This window comes from Zootoca vivipara, chromosome 4 (assembly GCF_965207765.1).
Source record: "Zootoca vivipara chromosome 4, rZooViv2.hap1.1, whole genome shotgun sequence".
NCBI classification, from domain to species: Eukaryota; Metazoa; Chordata; class Lepidosauria; order Squamata; family Lacertidae; genus Zootoca; species Zootoca vivipara.
The window spans coordinates 85384886-85404915 of NC_142587.1; the positions used below are offsets into that span (position 1 = coordinate 85384886).

The 20030-nt window shown below is 44.2% G+C and overlaps 1 protein-coding gene and 1 pseudogene across 1 annotated transcript in view; both read left to right on the top strand.

Annotated features, from left to right (window-relative positions):
* TMEM123 (transmembrane protein 123) overlaps positions 1-15391 on the top strand; it is a 30648-nt gene extending 15257 nt beyond the window's left edge. The window contains exons 3-5 of the mRNA XM_035115729.3: positions 5000-5209; positions 6721-6874; positions 11481-15391. Coding sequence (XP_034971620.1) covers positions 5000-5209; positions 6721-6874; positions 11481-11505 — 389 coding nt within the window. The 3' untranslated portion in view covers positions 11506-15391. The remainder of the gene's footprint in view (positions 1-4999; positions 5210-6720; positions 6875-11480) is intronic.
* LOC118085806 (U4 spliceosomal RNA) lies at positions 12954-13020 on the top strand (annotated as a pseudogene).
* Positions 15392-20030: the final 4639 nt, after the last annotated feature.

The window sequence follows — 20030 nt, forward strand, 5'->3', positions numbered from 1 at the left end:
ACAGAGTGGAAGTGACGTAGACAGGATGTTTACGTGGGACTGTTGTTCCTTTGTTCTTTCTCTTTACTGGCTGTGATGCCAGAGAGAGGGAGCCATGATGTAGAGCTCCCAGTTTGTTTATATGTAAATAAAGCAGTTAATCCTTATTTACTGACTTGTGTGTTGTTCATCACGTTTGTGAGAGCAATCACATATTTGGCCTGTGGGACCAGTCTGACAACTGGCCCCCGGGACGGCCGAATTATTGACATCGTTGAGCCTACCGGTAAATGAGTGGAAATGTTCTCACACCTATTTGAGGAGCTTCTAGCATCTACATTGACCCGTTGTATTGACCAAGCAGTGTGACTTGTTGCAGGTTTAACACAAGCATTGAAAGTGCTGCATGAAATAAAGCACGTTTTGATTCCCCCCCCCAAAAAAGAGAGCACATTTCAATGTTTAGTGAAGGCCATCCTTTTTCTGGAGGGTTTTGCTTTCCAGCATTTGAAACCTAGTCTGCCCCCATGTATCTGATGTGTTCTTATTTTTCACGCATGCTTCACAAAGGAACGCCACTTCCTAATTGCTGCAAGGTGAGTACATCAGTGAAAGAGCCAATGGCTAGCAAGCCTTAATTAACACTGTCTTTTGCATTGGGGTGGGGTGTCATTAAGACACAAGAGATGGATGGGATGAGACTTGTTTGAGGATGTGTGCAGTTTCACTTGAGAAACCTCAGCTTGCAGGGTGCTGAAGAACTTCCTTTTTAAAGGTTTGCTGCAAAATGCGTCGGAGCAGTTTCTGCAACAGGCCTGTTAGTTTCTCGTTTGAAAGCAGGCCTTTCCCCCTTTCACCTAACACCCTCACTAAAATGTGGCTACTGAACTACTTGGCATGCAATGATTTGTTCAGGCTTGTGTTGTTAGGCACCAAAGTAAGTCCCCTGTGTTGCAAAATGGAACACTCTGAACAACCACAAGAAACACATCGCTTGGACTACTGCAGTGCGCTCTATGTGGGGCTACCTTTGTAGGTGACCCGGAAACTACAACTAATCCAGAATGTGGCAGCTAGACTGGTGACTGGGAGCGGCCGCCGAGACCACATAACACCGGTCTTGAAAGGTCTACATTGGCTCCCAGTACATTTCCGAGCACAGTTCAAAGTGTTGGTGCTGACCTTTGAAGCCCTAAATGGCCTCAGTCCAGTATACCTGAAGGAGCATCTCCACCCCCATCGTTCTGCCCGGACACGGAGGTCCAGTACTGAGGGCCTTCTGGTGATTCTCTTGTTGCGAGAAGCCAAGTTGCAGGGAACCAGGCAGAGGGCCTTCTTGGTGGTGGCGCCCGCCCTGTGGAACGCCCTCCCATCAGATGTCAAAGAGAAAAACAGCTACCAGATTTTTAGAAGACATCTAAAGGCAGCCCTGTTTAGGGAGGCTTTTAATGTTTAATAGATTATTTTATTTCATTTTTCTGTTGGAAGCCGCCCAGAGTGGCTGGGGAAACCCAGCCAGATGGGCGGGGTATAAAAATAAATTATTATTATTATTATCAGCTAATAAGATACTGACAATATTTTTATAATGCTATACTGCTTCAAAATTCATAAACAGAAGACATATAATGTGTGCATGGAGTCACAAACTAATAAGAATCAAATAAATGTTCCATGAACAGGAATGGTAGGAGTGGGAAGTCACTGTCAAAGATCACTGAAATGGAGGCAGAATGCCTTTCCACAGTCAATATCCTACAAACATGAGATGCATAGCTGCCAAGTATCCCGTTTCTGCCGGGAAAACCCCTTTTTTCTTACCGTTTCCCGGCGGTCTCCCGTTTAGCGGAAAATCCCGGTATTGTCCCTTAAATCGGCTTCTGCCCGGCGGCCATTTTTCTGGTGCCGCTTTGCCCTTCTATGGGCACCAGAAAATGGCGGCGCCGGCGCCGGAAGTCGCTTCCGCGCATGACCGGAAGTTGCATGACGCGACTTCCGGTAATGCGCGCGCTGCCGATCCCGGATCTTTACGTCCCGAACTTGGCAGGTATGATGAGATGATGTGTGCTCCAAACGTCGCAATAGGGTGCTCATAGCACAGCAGCAGACAGAACAGTTCTTCCCGGATAATGAACTGTTTCAATGATAAATCTTCATCAGCTAGCAATAATATGAAATGAAAACCTTTACATTCAAATACAGCCCAGTGAAAGAAATGGTAGGTCTGCATATTAACCAACCAATACATACATACATGTATTGTATTGTATACATACCAATTTATATACATATATATTGTATACATACCAATTAAATACATACCAAATTAATAGTTCCCAAAGGTACATCAAATAGCCATGGATCAGCTATCACTTAAAAGTGTAGTAAGCTGATGCTGTTGGCAAAACTTTAGTGGCATTATAAAGGCTCTCAACGGGTGCAATGAATCACATAGAATTACAGGAAATTTAAAGGTACATTATCTGAAATATAGCAAAGAATATACAAACAGTAGCCATCTTGACAGAAAACTTACACAAAACAATTAAAATCTAATTCAGTATTTGTGTTATTAGGCACCAGGGGTCATGAGCCCAGAACAACCCTGGTGGTCACACGCCAGGGGGGCAACAAATGTTTTGTTTTTCATTTGTACAGTAGGCTAGTCCTAAGGGTCAGATAGAGCCTCGAGCTCCAGGTCTGAGGTTCCCCACCTCTGATGCAAATAATAGCAGAAATAAAGAAATTTGAGGATTGGCAAAAGATGCTTGGAAATTCCTGAGAATCCACTGAGTTTTCTCAGTATCCTCCCAAAATGTGGATAATTGCCAGGAATCAGTCAACATTCACCAAGGCTCTGCTTTTTATTGTAACAGGCGGTGCATACCTTTGTTCAAGCTGCTGTGATATTTTTTACCTGCTTTTCAAAACACATCACTAAGGAATGCATACTTGATGTGAATTTGATTCCCTGCTCCCCAAGCATTGATGCAATCCATCTTCTTCCTGTTGATGAAAATTCAGCTGCAACAGAAAGGGATGGGGGAGGTGTTTGTGGGTCTCCTTCCCAAAGGCTCAGCTTGGCTCCCCAAGGTTAAAACAAGGAATGGAATGCCGTTTCACAAGTTCTGGTTGACATCTGATACTTTATCCTCATTGAGTCGTCTTAGTTCCTCCTTGCTAAGTGGTAATCAGCAGTTTGATATGCAAAACGCCATGGGGGGGTGTGAGGTTGGGGAAGGTCATTGTGAAAATGTGGAGTGCAGTCTCTAAATACACAACATGAGTATTATGCTGGATCAGTCCATTGGGTCCCATCAGCTCCAGCAAGCACAATTGTTCTGTGTTCAAATGGTGTGCGTGCATTGCGTCATGTGGCCAGTTATGCAGCTCCGCTCCCACCAATATTTTATTCAAGTTGGCCCCCCTGTAGGGCGGTAGGCAAATTGAATAAATAATAATAAATTCCTGCAGAATTTTTTAAAAAATGAATTAATTGCTTAAATTGAGTCCTATGCAGTCTCTTTTTAACATTGGCTACGGGGTAGTCATAAAACTACTGTTTTGCCAGAAGTCTAATTTATGCCGGAAATGTGAGGAAAATGGAAGGAACATTGTTCCATATCTGGTGGAGCTGCTAAAAACCAAGACCTACTGGGGTATGATTCATGAAGAACTAAAAAAAAAATGTTTAAAACATATTTACAAAAGAAACCAGAGGCATATTTATTAGGCTTATTGGGAAAAGAAATACCACAGAAAAAGAAAGGAATTTTCTTATATGCTACAGCTGCCAGCAGGATAGTATATGGCAGCAAATGGAAGAGCGAAGTCATACCCAGAAAAGAAGACTGGCTATACAAATTAAGTCAGACAAACCAAAAACTCAGACTAGAATGGCAGTGTTTCAAAGAATACGTGGACAAACACTGTTCAAGAAAGAATACTGTACAGTGGTACCTCGGTTTAAGTACACAATTGGTTCCAGAAGTCTGTACTTAACCTGAAGCGAACTTTCCCATTGAAAGTAATGGAAAGTGGATTAATCCGTTCCAGACAGTCCGCGGAGTACTTAAACTGAGGTATGACTGTATGTTGATATGCTTAGATTAAAGGAGTAGAGTAGAAATTATTAATTAGGAATGTCATAATGAGATCAAAATTTAAAAATTGCTATGATGAATGAATGAATGAATGAATGAATTTATTAATACGGTCGCAGACCAGCATCAACATGCACAATATCACAGATCATAAAACATATCAAAAATACAAAGGACAGTACGAATGTAACAAGGATTTAAATATAAAAATTAAAATTAATTATTAGCGTACCCCCTGTAGTTAACATTTAGGGGTTTGATCATTATGGGCTACCACCTGCTTCCTGCAATTGATTGCAGACACACAGAATTTGGCTACATTTAATGTAGTCTCGGGATTCTTGTCCTCTACCAGAAGTTTTAAACTATGGTGTTCGGATTCTTTGATGGACTTTTGCAAAACAGGTGTAATAAAAGTCAAACGTATATCATAAAAACGACAGCGTAGTAGTACATGTGAAGCAGTTTCTACTTCCATCGAGCCACAAGGGCAGACCCGTGCTGTATATGGTTTACCCTCAAATCTGCCCTGCAATAAGGCAGAAGGGAGAACATGAAATCTAACGAGGGTAAAAGACCGTCTGTATTTGGGTATCTGAAGTCCTGACAGGTAGTTAGCTGGAGAGAAACCTCTCCCATAGTCCCTTATTGCTGAGTGTTTGATCATTTCGCTCATGTGGCATTGTAATTCTACGTCCCAGACACGTAGTATTGAATCTGTAAGATAAGGAAGTCTAGATGTAAAAGGATGTGGGGGTGGGAAGATAGGGGGTGGGAAGGATTTATGTGTATGTAAATAGTAGCCTTATTTTTGTATGTCTTTGCACATAGAGTGCATTTCTTTTTCTGTATTAACTAAAATTTAATAATAATAAAAAACATAGGAAAAAACCCCTACTGTTTTGCCATGTCCGCAGGTGTTCTTAAATCAAACAGTACCACCCCTGCCCACAATGCGACAAATGCAACGACCCCGACTGTTCCTGCCACCACAGTCGGCACCAGCATAATCACCAGTGCCCACCCTGAAAATAAAACGAGTGCAAAGCCCACCACAATGAAACCTGTGTCTCCTAACGTGACCACAGCGACTTCCAAGGCTACGTTGCCTTCTGCTTCTGTAACAGGTATGTGTTGATCTGCAGCTACGGTCCAGTAGGAAAGGAAAAGAGCCTGAAAACTAGTAGCCCTCGGTAGACTTATCCTCCATGGAATTGTTCCATCATAATTGTAATATTTTTATTATGTGTACCCCGCCCATCTGACTAGGTTACCCCACCCGCTCTGAGTGGCTTCTGGCATATATAGAAACATGATAAAACATCAAAAATTAAAAACTTCCCTAAACAGGGCTGCCTTCAGATGTCTTCTAAAAGTCAGATAGATGTTTATTTCCTTGACATCTGATGGCCACAGGGCGGGTGCCACTACCGAGAAGGCCCTCTGCCTGATTCCCTGTAACCTCAATTCTCGCAATAAGAGAACAGCCAGAAGGCCCTCGGAGCTGGACCTCAGTGTCTGGGCTGAACGATGGGGGTGGAGACTTTCCTTCAGGTACACAGGGCCAAGTTGAGAGTTGGTTGTGAGAATTAAGGTACGAAGGTTCATTCGGGCCGTCTTTAGTTTTAAGCCCCTCAGAAAAAAGAGGTGGAAAAAAGATAAAGACGAGATTAAAAGCAGGGGTGAAGACATGTCATAAAGACATGTAGCCAGTCAGCAGTGTGATTTGACTGCAGTAAAACAAGTCATGTGAACCGATCGACTTCATTCTGCACTGCTCAGACATTGCCATGGGTACTGTAATTGCTTCTGGATGCCACACTTTAAGAAGGATACAGGCAAATCTGAACAGGCTTATAGGAAGGCAGTGGAGATGCTATATAAAAGGGGTCTTATGAGGGGGGTTGAAGGGACGTGGGTGGCGTTGTGGTCTAAACCGGTTGGCGGTTCAAATCCCCACGACGGTGTGAGCTCCCATTGTTCAGTCCCTGCTCGTGCCCACCTAGCAGTTCAAAAGCATGTCATAAATCAGTACCACTCTGACGGGAAGGTAAACAGCGTTTCCATGCGCTGCTCTGGTTTGCCAGAAGCGGCTTAGTCATGCTGGCCACATGACCCAGAAGCTGTCTGCTGACAAACGCTGGCTCCCTCGGCCAGTAAAGCGAGATGAGCGCTGCAACCCCAGAGTCATCTGCAACTGGACTTAACTATCAGGGGTCCCTTTACCTTTACTTTATGAGGGGGGTTGAAGGAGCAGCATGTTAAGACTGGAGAAGATGAGGACCAGGGTGGAGTGGGGGACATGAAAGCACCCTCCAAATACCTGAAGGACCATCACACTGAAGAGGACAAAGACTTGTTCTCTGTTGCCCCAAAGGGCAGGACTATCTCTTAAAAGGAGGGTATTTTGGTTGAGATTCCCAGAATAGTTCGACAAACCATCTCTCTTCACAGGGAATTGTGGGAATTGTTGCTCTGCAAGGGGTCTCCCTAACAACTCCCAGCATGCTTCACAAACTACACCTCCCAGAATCCTTTGGGGAAAGCTATGACTATCGCCCAGCATTCTGGGGCATAAAACTTTGGGGAATGTACCTTGCATAATAAGCATGTTGGTTGGTTGTGTGCCTTCTTTCAGTCACTCCCAAAGGTGCAGCGGCTCAAGTCTCATCCTCAGGGTTCAGCGCAGGCAGCTTCATTGGTGGCATCGTCTTGACGCTGGGACTTCTTGCGGTTGGCTACGTCGGATGCAGGACGTACCACGCAAAACGGGGCGTCCAGTACCGGACCATGTAAGTAGCAGTCGGTGGAGTGTTTCTTTCCTGACCTAGATTATGTTGGTTTTAATTTTTGTATTACATTGTAAGTCGCTTTGAGTTTACTTTTTTGTGTGACGAATAAGTTCCAATAAAACAAACAAACTTAAGAGGTCACAGGTTCAATCCCTGGCACCTCCATGTATGAAATCTTGCGAAGTCATTGCCCACGAACGGATCTAAATGGATCTAATTTGTCTGGCACAGTGCAAGGCAACACTCTGCATTCATAGCCTGCATGGCTCCAGTGAGCATCCAAAGCAGGCTTCCTCAACCTCTGCCTTCCAGATGTTTTTGGCCTACAACTCCCATGATCCTTAGCTAGCAGGACCAGTGGTCAGGGATGATGGGAATTGTAGTCTCAAAACATCTGGAGGGCCGAGGTTGAGGAAGCCTGATCCAAAGCATAAGGTTTGGCATTCGGTGCTGCTCCTACTCAGAGTAGACCCATTGGAGTTAATGGGCAGAACTTAAGGTTCGTTAATGTCTGTGGGTCTACTCCAAATTGTAGTTAGTTGAACGTAGCCCATTGTGTGTGCCCTGGCAGTGTTGTGCAGTGCAATCCTCCTGCGACATTTTTGCAGAACTCCTGGGCCCCCCAAATGGCGTTATACTGCGTCTGACTGCAGGTCCACCCTCCCAGTGTCCCCTTGGACTGGGCTCACAATCTTTACACGTTTAATGGAGCGCAGGAACAAGTGTTCTAGTAACCCAAAGGCCTGCCTGTGTTTTCATCCATGCTGCAGTTTTTGTCCCTGTTCTAGGCAAGAGCGGCACGGACGCCACATTGCTTTGTGCTCCTGTCTAACCATGAAAGCCCCTTTTTTGTTTGTTTGCTTCGATTCATTTCGTTTGATGGCTTCCTTTGATTTTTCTCGGCATCGGGAGAGGCCAGGCTCTCTGTGACATCCCCTCTTTTGAACTCCCCCGGCCACCTTGCTGCCCTGATAGCTTCTGCTGCTTATTAGCAATAAACTTCCGTCCCTCCCTGCTGTTCGTGAAAACCCCACCTTACAAATGTGCACGTAGTCCCGTCTTGGTGCAGAATCGCTTTTTGCGTTGGCCCTTGAGCAAAGCTAAACTCCTCAGCAGTGCTGTCGAACTCTGAACATTGAGGAGTGTGTTAGTGAGCTCTTTAGATCGTGTGTGGGGAACTTTCGGCCCTCTAGATTTCTTGCATACATTCTTGGAGGCCAGACTGGTGATTGGGAGCAGCCGCCGGGACCATATAACACAGGTCCTAAAGGATCTACACTGGCTCCCAGTACGTTTCCAAGCACAATTCAAAGTGTTGGTACTGACCTTTAAAGCCCTAAATGGCCTCGGCCCAGTATACCTGAGGGAGCGTCTCCACCCCCATTGTTCACCCCGGACACTGAGGTCCAGCACCGAGGGTCTTCTCGGTAGTGGCACCCACCCTGTGGAACACTCTGCCATCGGATGTCAAGGAGATAGGCAACTATTTGACTTTTAGAAGACATCTGAAGGAAGCCCTGTGCAGGGAAGTTTTTAAGGGTTGATGTTTCATTGCGTTTTTGATATTTTGTTGGAAGCCACCCAGAATGGCCAGGGTAGCCCAATCAGATGGGTAGCACAGAAATATAGTAATAATAAATATAGCCATTATGGCTATATTCAGCCTCTCTGGTCAGAGGCTGCATACTTCTGAATACTAGTTTGCTGGAAACCACACACAAAAGTTCTTTTGCACTCGCGTCCTGCTGGCAGGTTTGCCCCATACATCTGGTTGATCACCGAGAACAGGATGTCATGGAATCATAGAGTTGGAATAATAATAATAATAATAATAATAATAATAATAATAATAATAATAATATCTTATTTATACCCCGCCCATCTGGCCGGGTCTCCCCAGCCACTCTGGGCAGCTTCCAACAGAAGAATAAAACACAATAATCTATTAAACATTAAAAGCCTCCCTGAACAGGGCTGCCTTCAGATGTCTTCTAAAAGTCTGGTAGTTGTTTTCCTTTTTGACATCTGTTGGGAGGGCGTTCCACAGGGTAGGCGCCACCACCGAGAAGGCCCTCTGCCTAGTTCCCTGCAACTTGGCTTCTCACAACGAGGGAACCGCCAGAAGGCCCTCGGTGCTGGACCTCAGTGTCCGGGCAGAACGATGGAGGTGGAGACACTCCTTCAGGTATACTGGACCGAGGCCATTTAGGGCTTTAAAGGTCAGCACCAACACTTTGAATTGTGCTCGGAAACGTACTGGGAGCCAATGTAGATCTTTCAAGACCGGTGTTATGTGGTCTCGGCGGCCGCTCCCAGTTACCAGTCTAGCTGGAAGGGGCCCAAGGGTCATGTATGACATACTAAATGGACTAACAAGTTTTATCTTATGTCCAGGTGTTTCTGAACTCCCATCAGCCTTAGCAAGCATGGCTCAATTGCCAGGGATGATGGGAAGTTCAGCAACATCTGTATTCCCCACACATTTAGATGCCTAGGTGCATTATTCCCCTTGCTTCAAATTGTGCAAAGCTATGTCCAGGGGGCACCTCCTCCTCGTTTTTTGGGGGGGGGAATTGGACCTTTGCTATCTTCAGGACAAAGGAGGAAGAATTGGCATGCCAGACATTGCCATTCCTTCTCAGGGAGGTCAGCCTGTTTTGCCTTTGCATTTGTTTATTTGCAGTTCCAGACTCCCATTTATGCACGGAATGCTCAGCCCAAGGCAATCTTAGCCTTGAGTGGTGGGGGGTCCGTCTAATCTCGACCATCCAGAGGTTTCCTTGCACTTAGCTTTGTAGTTATCAAGCTGTTTTTTTGCCAGTGCATTCACACACATTTGTATGTGTGTGTGCAAGATCTTTCTGACACGCCTGCGTAGCTGGATCTGTCATTCTCCCCCCTAATTTTTTTAAAAGTAATGCTTAAAAATCCCTCATGTGTCCGTTACTTCTGCTCCCATATTCAGTAGGAAAATGTCAATTATGAAGGACTGAGGAGGGTATGTGGACAGAGGGAATGACCATGCATGGCAGTATTTATTTATTGAATTTATATCGCGCCCTTCCTCTCTAAGGAGCCCAGGGCACCAAACAGACAAACTATCGAAAAAGAAAACAAAGCAAAAACGTTCCTAGAAGAAGTTATAAACATTCTTCCATCCAGTTGCCAGGGATGGTGTTCTTCAGCTGCCAAATGCCTGGGTAAACTGGAATTCAAATTCCTCCTAAAAGTTAACAATGTTGAAGACACACTCACCTTGCTAGGGAGCACATTCCACCTTGCTAGGGAGCCACCACTGAAAAGGCCCTGTCATGGGTCGGCACCAACCAGGGAGACCTTGGTGGCGGCACCACCCACAAGGCTGCACACAATACTGTGTCACAGGCGGCCTATTCTGCTACTCTCCCCCTCCCCACCCAATTTTGTAAGAGAGGGAACCCATGAATTGGCTTCAATCCCTGTTGGTAGCCTCTTCCGTTCCTTTCCAAGCGTCGTTGATCAGTCAGTGACTTCCTGCTTTTTCACTTCACAGTGCAGCATTATCACTAGCTTTCTTGGCTTGAGGAACATGAGCAGCTGTCTTATACCACATCCCATAATTAGCCCATCTAATGGTAAATTCCCTTATTCAGCACCCTTACTTTCATATCCAGGAGTTGACAGCCCCATAGGATTCCTTAGCTTCAAATCCGGGGGTTGACAGCTATGCCCTCCAGATGTTTTGGACTACAACTACATCAGCTGGGGCTGATGGGTGTTCTAGGCCGAAACATCTGGCAAGCACTGCATTGATAAAGACTGTCATAAAAAACCTTCACTGCTTAGATCAGGCTTCTTGAAACTCGGCCCTCCATATGTTTTTGGCCTACAACTCCCATGATCCCTAGCTAGCAGGACCCAGTGGTCAGGGATGATGGGAATTGTAGTCTCAAAACATATGGAGGGCCGAGTTTGAGGAAGCCTGGCTTAGAAGTCACAGATACCCTAGGTAACTTGAGTCCAAATCAGTTTTCTGGTTTGTTCAACTATTAGTCACAGTGTAAGCAACTTACACTGAAACCAGTTAAAGCCAATGGAAAACATTCCAGCCGTGGAAGAGTAGCAGATAAAACTAATGGACTATTCTGAAATGTCAAAAACTCGCTGGAAGAATCAGAAACCAGGAAGAAACAACTTTTAATAAAGAATGAGGGGATTATGTAAATTGTTTGGAAAATTATTCATTAGCAGGATTCAAATTCATTAGCAGGATCATCTTAAAACTCGCAATTGGACTATTGAGGAGATGCAGTAAGAAAATTATAACCGAAGGGACCACGAAAGTGCGGAGAGGGAAGCTGAATAGGATATTTGTATTGGATGTTTGTTTGAAAAATTGGGGGAAAATTAACAATGAAAAACAAAAAGCCAGAACACCCCACAAGTAAGCCAAATACTAAGAAGGTCTGCTACACACAATATTTTGAGTGATGCTTCGTCAATGAAAATTGACAGGATCGTGTCAAAACCTTTCTGTGGAGGCAGTCAGGTGACTTGGAACATTTCTCACCTCCACTGTCCTCTTAGTAGCAACTATAATACTTAATGTTGTCTTATTTTTTTCCAGTGACGAACACGATGCCATAATTTAAAGCCTTTGCTCAGAAGACAAAGATGAAACCCCACGCTTGTTCCTGCTTTTAGAAGCAATCTCTTCCCCCTACGGAAAACAAGCCTTAATGGAAAACTGTCCAGAGCCTACACTGGGTGCTTAATTGCTTTTTTGGGGGGGGTGTACCTTTCTGTAAAATTATGGGGGACCCAGATTCCGCAAGGATGCTGGAAATTTCAAAGTGCCTTCACTGAAGAGTTCGGGGGACCGTCTACACAATTGGTCCCTACTTGGTGACTGAAGACAGGAGCTTAGTTAAAACTTGTGACTTCTTAGCCATTACACGCTGAAAATCAGGAGATGTGGGCTCCATAACAGAACACAATGCTGTGAACATGCTTATGTCTACCACTCTTAAAGTCATAGTCCTTTTGTTCAGCAAATAAACCAAGCTTCTGTTTTTCAAGATGGCAGGTGAATCCAAAAGCAGCCTTTTTCACATTGCTCTTCTTCGATTTGTGGAATGAGGTGGTTTGGTTTGGGCAGGGAGAAAAATATTTTTGTTAATGATCTGACGTTGCATGTGCCTTGGAATTTTTGAGGAAAATATTTTCCTACTTTTAGCATATATAAGGGTGCGTGAAAGGGCTTTTGCATTCGGGCAGGAGAATTGTTTGCTTTCTTTCGTTTACCGTGCGTGTGTTTTTTAATAATGATGCATCGCCTGTGTGCTAGTCCCCGCTGGGTTTGAGGTATATAATTCCAGTTAATTTTCAGCGCAACCTTGCACCACAAAAGCAAAGACGTCTTTGGGAAGGTACATCAAAATAATTGCTCCGCTGGTTCCGTGTGTGGTGAAATCTTATCAGGTTCAGTACAGTGTGTCATATGAATTGGCTGTGGGACAGTGGGAGTACATGTTGCTAGCCTGCATGATATATACAGTTCCTTGACTAGTTCATTGCTTGAATTCAGGTTTGTGTCGTTGAGAAGAAAGGCACATTTGTAAGAAAGCTTCCACTGGGGATTATTTAAAGTTGAATACATTCTGGGGATGTTTTTTAAAGGACGAATCACTGTTTTGAGAGAGGCTTTGCGTGGCGTACACAATATATATTTCTTCTTCTGCTCTTGCCTCTGTTCTTTTTTTAAAAAATTTCATAGTGTAACATTTACCAGATGCAGAAGAGGGGAGTGCAGGCTTGTCCATGAGCCGTAATTCCTCTTTCAAGGAACTAGCTTTGCATTGTCACGCTAAGCCACAGTTTGTTTTAAACCGTGGCTTCATCGCAGACCCCAGCAGCTACCACAAATAAGCCATAGTATGGCTTGTGTTGCACAAACAAGGACTGTGCTTCATAGGAAGCTGCTTCAGACCTGTGGTGAATTAAGCTCAGCGTTGTCCACAATGACCGGCTCTCCAGAGTTTTGACGGGGGACATTCCCAGCTCTTCCTGCAGATGCCAGTCATTGGACCTGGGACCTTCTAGTTTTGCGCAGGGACAGTATCGTAGCCAATGAGGTTAATGCAAGGCACGATTATTGCTAATTGAACCTGGGACTTTCTGTGTGCAAAGCAAGATGCTGTGCAACTGAGCTGTGGCCCATCCCTAAAACCACAAGCCGTGAAACGGAAGGGGGGAAAGCCAATATTTGTTCTGGGTTTATTTCTAGCTTTTCACTCACGTTGTGTTTGGAACAATCAGACCACGATCTGGGTTTGCATGGCACGTTGTGGCTTAGTTGTGCCACATGATACACCCTCAGGAACAAGCAGAAGTTGTTTGGGAAGCACATTGCCGATTAAGCCGTTATTTGTAACAAACTATGGCTCAGCAAGGCGTGCAAACCAAAGTAAATTCAACTCTCTAAAAAGAGCTGTTCTCTTTCTCCAGCCTTGCTTGCTGCTGAGAAAAATTATGCACTGTTCACAGAGAGAAGGGAAGCTTAAACTCCTTTCATTTGTTGTTGTTGGGGGGGGGGGACATCTCCTCCTCCTAGTTAGGACACAAAACTTCCTCCCAAGCTCCTGAATGTAGCCAGCAGACTTTCTCTTGCCCTCATGACTTCGACATCAGATGCACATAAGTCTTTTTCTACTTCCTTCCCTTTTTGCATGGATGTAACTACAGATTGCAGTGGAGTCGATACCTAAGTTGTTTTGAAATCTCTTTTTTAAACGAACAAACACAAAGAGTAATTAGCCAATGCACTTGTTTGCTTGCTTGCTTGCTGTTAATGTACCCACTGTTTTGCATATCGAAAGTTCCCTGAAGTTGGGGGGGGGGGCATTGATGCATCCGTTTCATCTCAGAAAAGAACATTCTAGCTTTTCACCACATCTTCAGTGGAAGATTATTGAAACTACTGCAATGTTCCAAGATATGAGAAGCAAAAGAAAGCATCACGGGGCTGGTCAATAGCTAAAGGCTGTCAAGCAATGCTATACTGTACTTACCATGGGCGAGTCTGTGAATTTTTTAAACAAACACTTCCCAAGGGAAGCAGCGGGCTCTATATATAGAAGCATTGTGTAATGGTGATTGTTGTGAATGCATCCCGTCTCCATGTACCCATAGGATGTTCCTAACAACCGCTGCTAAGGGATGGATATTCAAGATTGACAAATATCCTTCCAGTAAGCATATCTCAATATTACAGGTGGGAGTGTGTGGTGCTTTAGTAATGGTTGGTGAAGTATCATGTCAGCACTCAAAACTCTTTGAGTTACTTAGAAAACCCTTTGCTCTATTTAGCAGTTCAACAGACATGGCTTCTTCCTGAAGAATCTTGGCAACTAGGAAGTACATCTCCCATTCCCAATCCCCATATTGCAATTCCTAGATTTTAGAAGTGGTGTGAAGCTGGTATTCGTTTGTTAAATAGTTCAGGCTTTTTTGTAATCCTCTTCCCCCCTTCCCCTCAAAAAAGGTTTAATACAGGCACCCCCAAACTTTGGCCCTCCAGATGTTTTGGACTACAATACCCATCTTCCCTGACTACTGGTCCTGTTAGCTAGGGATCATGGGAGTTGTAGGCCAAAACATCTGGAGGGCCGCAGTTTGGGGGTGCCTGATTTAATATTTAATATGCAAGAGTGCTTACTGTTAAAATGATGGGACTCTGTCCATTGAACAAGAAGATTGGGGATTGGGTTTCCATCTATTTTTAAAAAAAGATGAAACAATTCGATAGATGAAGCTCCAACCCCTTGTTTTTTTTTCCTGATGTGACATGGATGCAAATTGTTCTGAGTAATTGTAATGAACATTCTTTTTTCTACCAAACAGTTGCCAGCTTTCTTCCAGAGGTTTTCAACATTTTTTAGTCCACGGCTCCCTTGACCAACTACATTCTTTCTGCATCTCCCCTGGGGAGAAATACTCTCCAAGCCTTAGAAGCCGTTATGTCCCCCCTTGCCTGCAGAGCTGGCAGCCACTCACCCTTTTTCAAATACCCTCCCTTGTGGATTGTTCCTTCAGCCTCCTCTCCCCTCTCCTTGGGAGTCCTGTGAGCAGCCGCAGCTGCCGCCCCTGGTCTCTGAGCTGCTGCCCCCCACCCACCCCAAAGAGAGGTGCCTCCTCACACTGCCCCACAGGGGCCTGGGAAGCACACACACCAAGGCACAATTTGCCTGGGGAGCTTGTAGCAAGGGCAGCTGCAACAAACAGCTGTGCAAGCACTTGGGAGGCAGAGACGCAACATTGGGGGGGAAGGAAAGGGAGACATACAGTTTGAAAACCACTGCTTTAGTCAATTAAACTTAAGAGCCTTTATTCAACATTTTGCAACAGCTGGTAAGAAATATTCAGTTTCTGTATTTGACGAAGTTGGTTGTCGTCACCTACCTGCAATATATGTTTGATTTATCTCTTTTTTTCTGATGATTCCCTTCGCTCACATAAATAAAGGTTAATGAAAACTTTTGTTTGCAATCTGAATGCTTTAAGGAATCTTAGAGGTTACACCCAAGCCTACGTTCTCAGCATGTCTCAGTGACGTCTACGCCGGCTTGGTCCTATCCACAGAATGGAAGATGGCAGAATCACCAAGGAGGTGCTCTACAGGGAGCTGACTTCGGGCACCAGGAACATTGATTGACCAACTCTGTGTTACAAAGATGTCTGCAAACATCTCATGAAGGCTGGCAACATCAACCCTGCCCTGTGGGAATCCCTTGCAGATGACCGCAGTGCCTGGGGACAGAGAGGCTCCATCCAACAGTGATGTCATCCCCAAAGGTTCATTCCTCCATTGTATCCTGAGACAGGCTGATGCCAACAACAGCACATTTATTACTCAGTAGGGTGGGGTGTCCATATATACCTATATCATTCTATAATGACAATCTGTGTTGACGCTGCCATCATTCTTGACCTTTAGCCTTGTTGACTGGGACTGATGGGAACTTGAGCCAAACCAAACCTGGAGGACAACAGTTTCCTCCACCGCTGATCTTGTGGAAGGCCCGATTCTTGTATTGCTAATTGCTAATGATGCAGAGCTACCTTGGTGCATCTCAGTGCTCCCTCGTGTGGCAAGATAAGACGTATTGCGGCCAGGTAAAGTACAGAATTTCACAAGTGCGACCTGCAACGACACATTACAACATGGATTGCTCCTGCTCAGGGTTTGAGCCAAGCTTTTTCCCCTTCCAATTTTGGCAGGCGTCAAGTAAGCATTCTACCTTCACGGAGCATGTTCAGTCTTCACCTTGCCCTGCCCCAATGTTCTTTGGACTTCTGCAAGGGCCATGCTAACGATGCTCCAGGGAGTTCTGGAAAGACTTGAGAAGTTACCATATATACCAAGGCAGACCAAGGGACCATCTAGCTCAAGGTTAACCAACATTGAGAACCTCCAGATATTTTGGACTACGTCTTCCATCATCCCTGACTATTAGCCATGTCGCCTTGGGCTGATGGGAGTTGTAGTCCAATGCATCAGGAGAGCACCAGATTGGCCAACTCCTCAGCTAATTCATTAAAATCCGCACTGCCGGGGCAGTGGCTTTCTGGGGTCTGAAGCCATTTCAGACCCTGCCTGGTGGTGGAATCTGGGTCCTCATTGCACAGCACGACCATCACTGAGCTACAGCCCATCCCTTATTCACGTGAATTAAAGAGCAGCTGAGAAATGATCACTCGGTATGAGGTTTCTTAGTGGCCTAATCTTTCCTGCCCTTTAACATAAACAGGAGGTTTTATGATGCTGACTTTCTGAAACCTTCCCCAGCCATTCAGCCTTTGCTTAGGAAACTGGTGTTTATCTTTGCCTTTTGTCTGCTTGGGTCTGTTCAAAACTTGTGGGGGGGGAAAGGTCACAGGGAGTTCAGTCCTGCACAGCAGTTAAACACTCCTATTTTTGCAGCAGTTCCTCAAGCAGGGCTGTCAGAAATGGTTTGTTTTATTTTCAAAGCTTTGACACTTTATTTTCAAAGCTTTCAACATTCATATGAGTGGGAAGGAAATTCACTTTGTTCCAGTTACGACGAACGTTTCTATAGCTAAATATGTTATGCATTCTAGCTGTAAGGGACTAAAGTCATCCAAGCTCTGATTATATATCCACATACCAACTCTTGAAACACCCAAGAGGCTTCTGGTTCCTGCATTCCAGCCCATTCCCTGCCAAAATGCTCAACATTCTGCTCAAAATCAAAAGGCTGAGACTGGGAAGTGTTGCAAATTCATGTTTATAAATGTGCATACTGTATTTTCAATCCTCCACATGTGGGGGAAATGTGCCCCTTGTATGGATAGTGTCATAAAGTGGTGGTGTTGGACATAGCTGTCTGCTGGGTGGAAGCTCTTGTGTTTATTGTTCTTGATGGAGAAAAGCCAATGTAGGCTGCACAAGGAAAACACAAATGCAAACTATATTCCATTGAGACCAGACATGGAATATTTGATAGAAATTAACCAGGAACAAATAATCACCAAATGCACAGGCAATACCTGAAAACCAAGTTTATCTACTGAGGCAGTTTTCCAAGATAGTGATGTTATTACTCGGATTGTCACTTGCTCTGAGTTACACAGACGCCTTCAAGATTTGGAGCTGAATGGCTGAATGAACTGATGTTTCAACAGTGATTCATTTAATTGTTGATGATCTCAATTAAAAGGCTGTGTGTGTTTATAGTGCCAGCATATAGCAGGGAAGTGGAACCACAGGGCAGGGGCAGGGACAAAAGTTTTGCCCTCTTTTGCACCTTTTACATGTTTTGGTCTGGCTAGAATGTGTGATGCCTCTTGCCAGTCTACACAGAGCAAGGTGGAGGTTGAGAAACCACTGACATTTGCATGGTTGGAATATAGGTAAAAGTGACATCCATTGCTCCACCCACTTCCATCTCTTGCTTGAGCCACCAGTGGCATGAAGCATTTGAAATGCTGCCCATGACGTAATGCAGACCCTGGGATGAAAAGCAGTTCAAAACATAAGTTGTATTTAGAAACATCAAAATAGTTTTCCCTTTTAATATATTTAAGCTTCTAACATCACAAAATCCTCATATATGAAGATACATCTTCCATTAGGGCAGATTCTGCTAGGCGATGAACCAGTTTAACAAGAACACACACCCTGTTAATATGCAACATGGGCTGTAGGTGCATATATTCCTCTTAGTTTCTCTGTGGCTCTAATGCAATCACAGCTAATAGGGATGCAAATATTATTGACACGTATGCAGAAAAGTATGTTTGCTTACGTTTTGACACAGCCAATAAGAATGACGAAGGCAACAAGTTTTTTTCGGAGGCTTAAAATTGAGACCATAGAGGGGGACACACACAGAGGCAACAACTGTTAAAGTTGTTAGAACAACCTCTTTTGACTGGAAATAGTGGAGGGAGAGGAGCAACCAAATAAGATTTGGTCTCATAGTAGCAGAACCAACTCTCCCTCTGCTGCAACAAAGTATAATGGAAGGCAGCTAAAATATTACAATATCTAGTGCTCCCCAAACAAGTCTAGGAGTGTCCAAAGTCCAAACACTTAAATTACTGTTTCCAAACACACACACACACCCCACACCCCAATTTGTTACATGGAGCAGGCTCTAAACTGGAACCACATAGGGTGTGGTAAGAAGGGAAAGCAGCTACAGCAGTAAGATGAGGAACAAACAAGGAATTATTTAGTTTCTGACACCCTGATGCAGCGCCTCATTTAATTTTTTTAAATTTGTCACAGGATCTAGCACTGTTAGGTGCTTAAGAAACATTTTAAGAAGTTCATCAAAAAGTTCAGAGTTAGAATCATTTGTTGCCTTTAAAGTTGTCCTTATGCACTGCTAGCTACTTGCTCGTGTCCTTTACGTTTTGACCAGCCTGGGCCAGAAGCCTCAGCAACTCTAAATTCCTCAAGCAATAATTGTCACACACAATGCCACTGTTTATACGTATGAGCAAGAGCCCAATGTAGCATACATGACATTATAAAATCCTTTGGAGCCGTTCCAATTTTTCACTCACATTGCACATGGAGTGCTATTGGACTCATGTCGTTTGTGGGCTTCCAATAGGCATCTGGCTGCCCAGTCAAGAGCACAATTATTGGAGTAGCTCGTCATTTATCCAGCAAGACTTAAAATATATTCTACACACACACACACACAAAATCTCACACATCTTCCCAGGAGACAGAAGCGGGTTTAATTGATGCAGTACTTGGTCATGACTGCTTACATCTGAATCCTGCTACTGTTTGACTGCGATTTCCAGCATTACTGCTTTCTTGGTAGTGGCACCCACCCACCAGATATCACAAAGATAAGACAACTACACAACTTTCTGAAGGCAGCCCCGTATTGACAAAGGTTTTTAATGTCTAATGTTTAGCTGTTTTTAAGTTGAAAGCCACCCAGAGGGGCTGGATATAAATACCATTATTATTATTCAGTGTTGGCTGGGGCTGATGGGAGTTTTGAGTCCAGAAGCTGCAGAACCACAGGTTTGCTGGCCCTAGCGTATATTATGGTTATTACATTGAGATTATCCTCACTTAGGGACCTGAAAGATGGGTCACTTGCTGTCTCAACTTAACACAGTGTTATAACTAGATGGGGATTCAAATTGGGCAAGCCAAATGCATTATCTACTACATTGGCTATCAATTACTCCGCCACCCGGGGGGGGGTGATGCTAGAAAAACTCAGGCTGCTTCTAAGTAAGAATGTTTATTAGGACAAAGATGTAAAGCTATTAAGTGAATTTTATTATTGAGGAGCACAATTCCAACAATATTGGAAGGTCTATATGGCCACTAGAAGGCAAATGTCTGAAATCAAGAGAACACAAGGGTGAGAGCACTGTAGTGACTAGCTACTGTTTAACTTTAAACACAAGTATTTGGGAGCTGCATCCTTACTTAAGATTTTAAAAACACATGTACAGATCTGTAATACGGACAGGCATTTGTATGTGAAATCAAACCTCTCCACCTGCACCCAAAAGCATGAATGGGACGTACCAGTATCTAAAAGGTTTTTTCTTCCCTTTAATTACTGTAATGGAGCAAGGCTGAAAATGAGGCTGAAAATAAATTCCAACAGTGTTC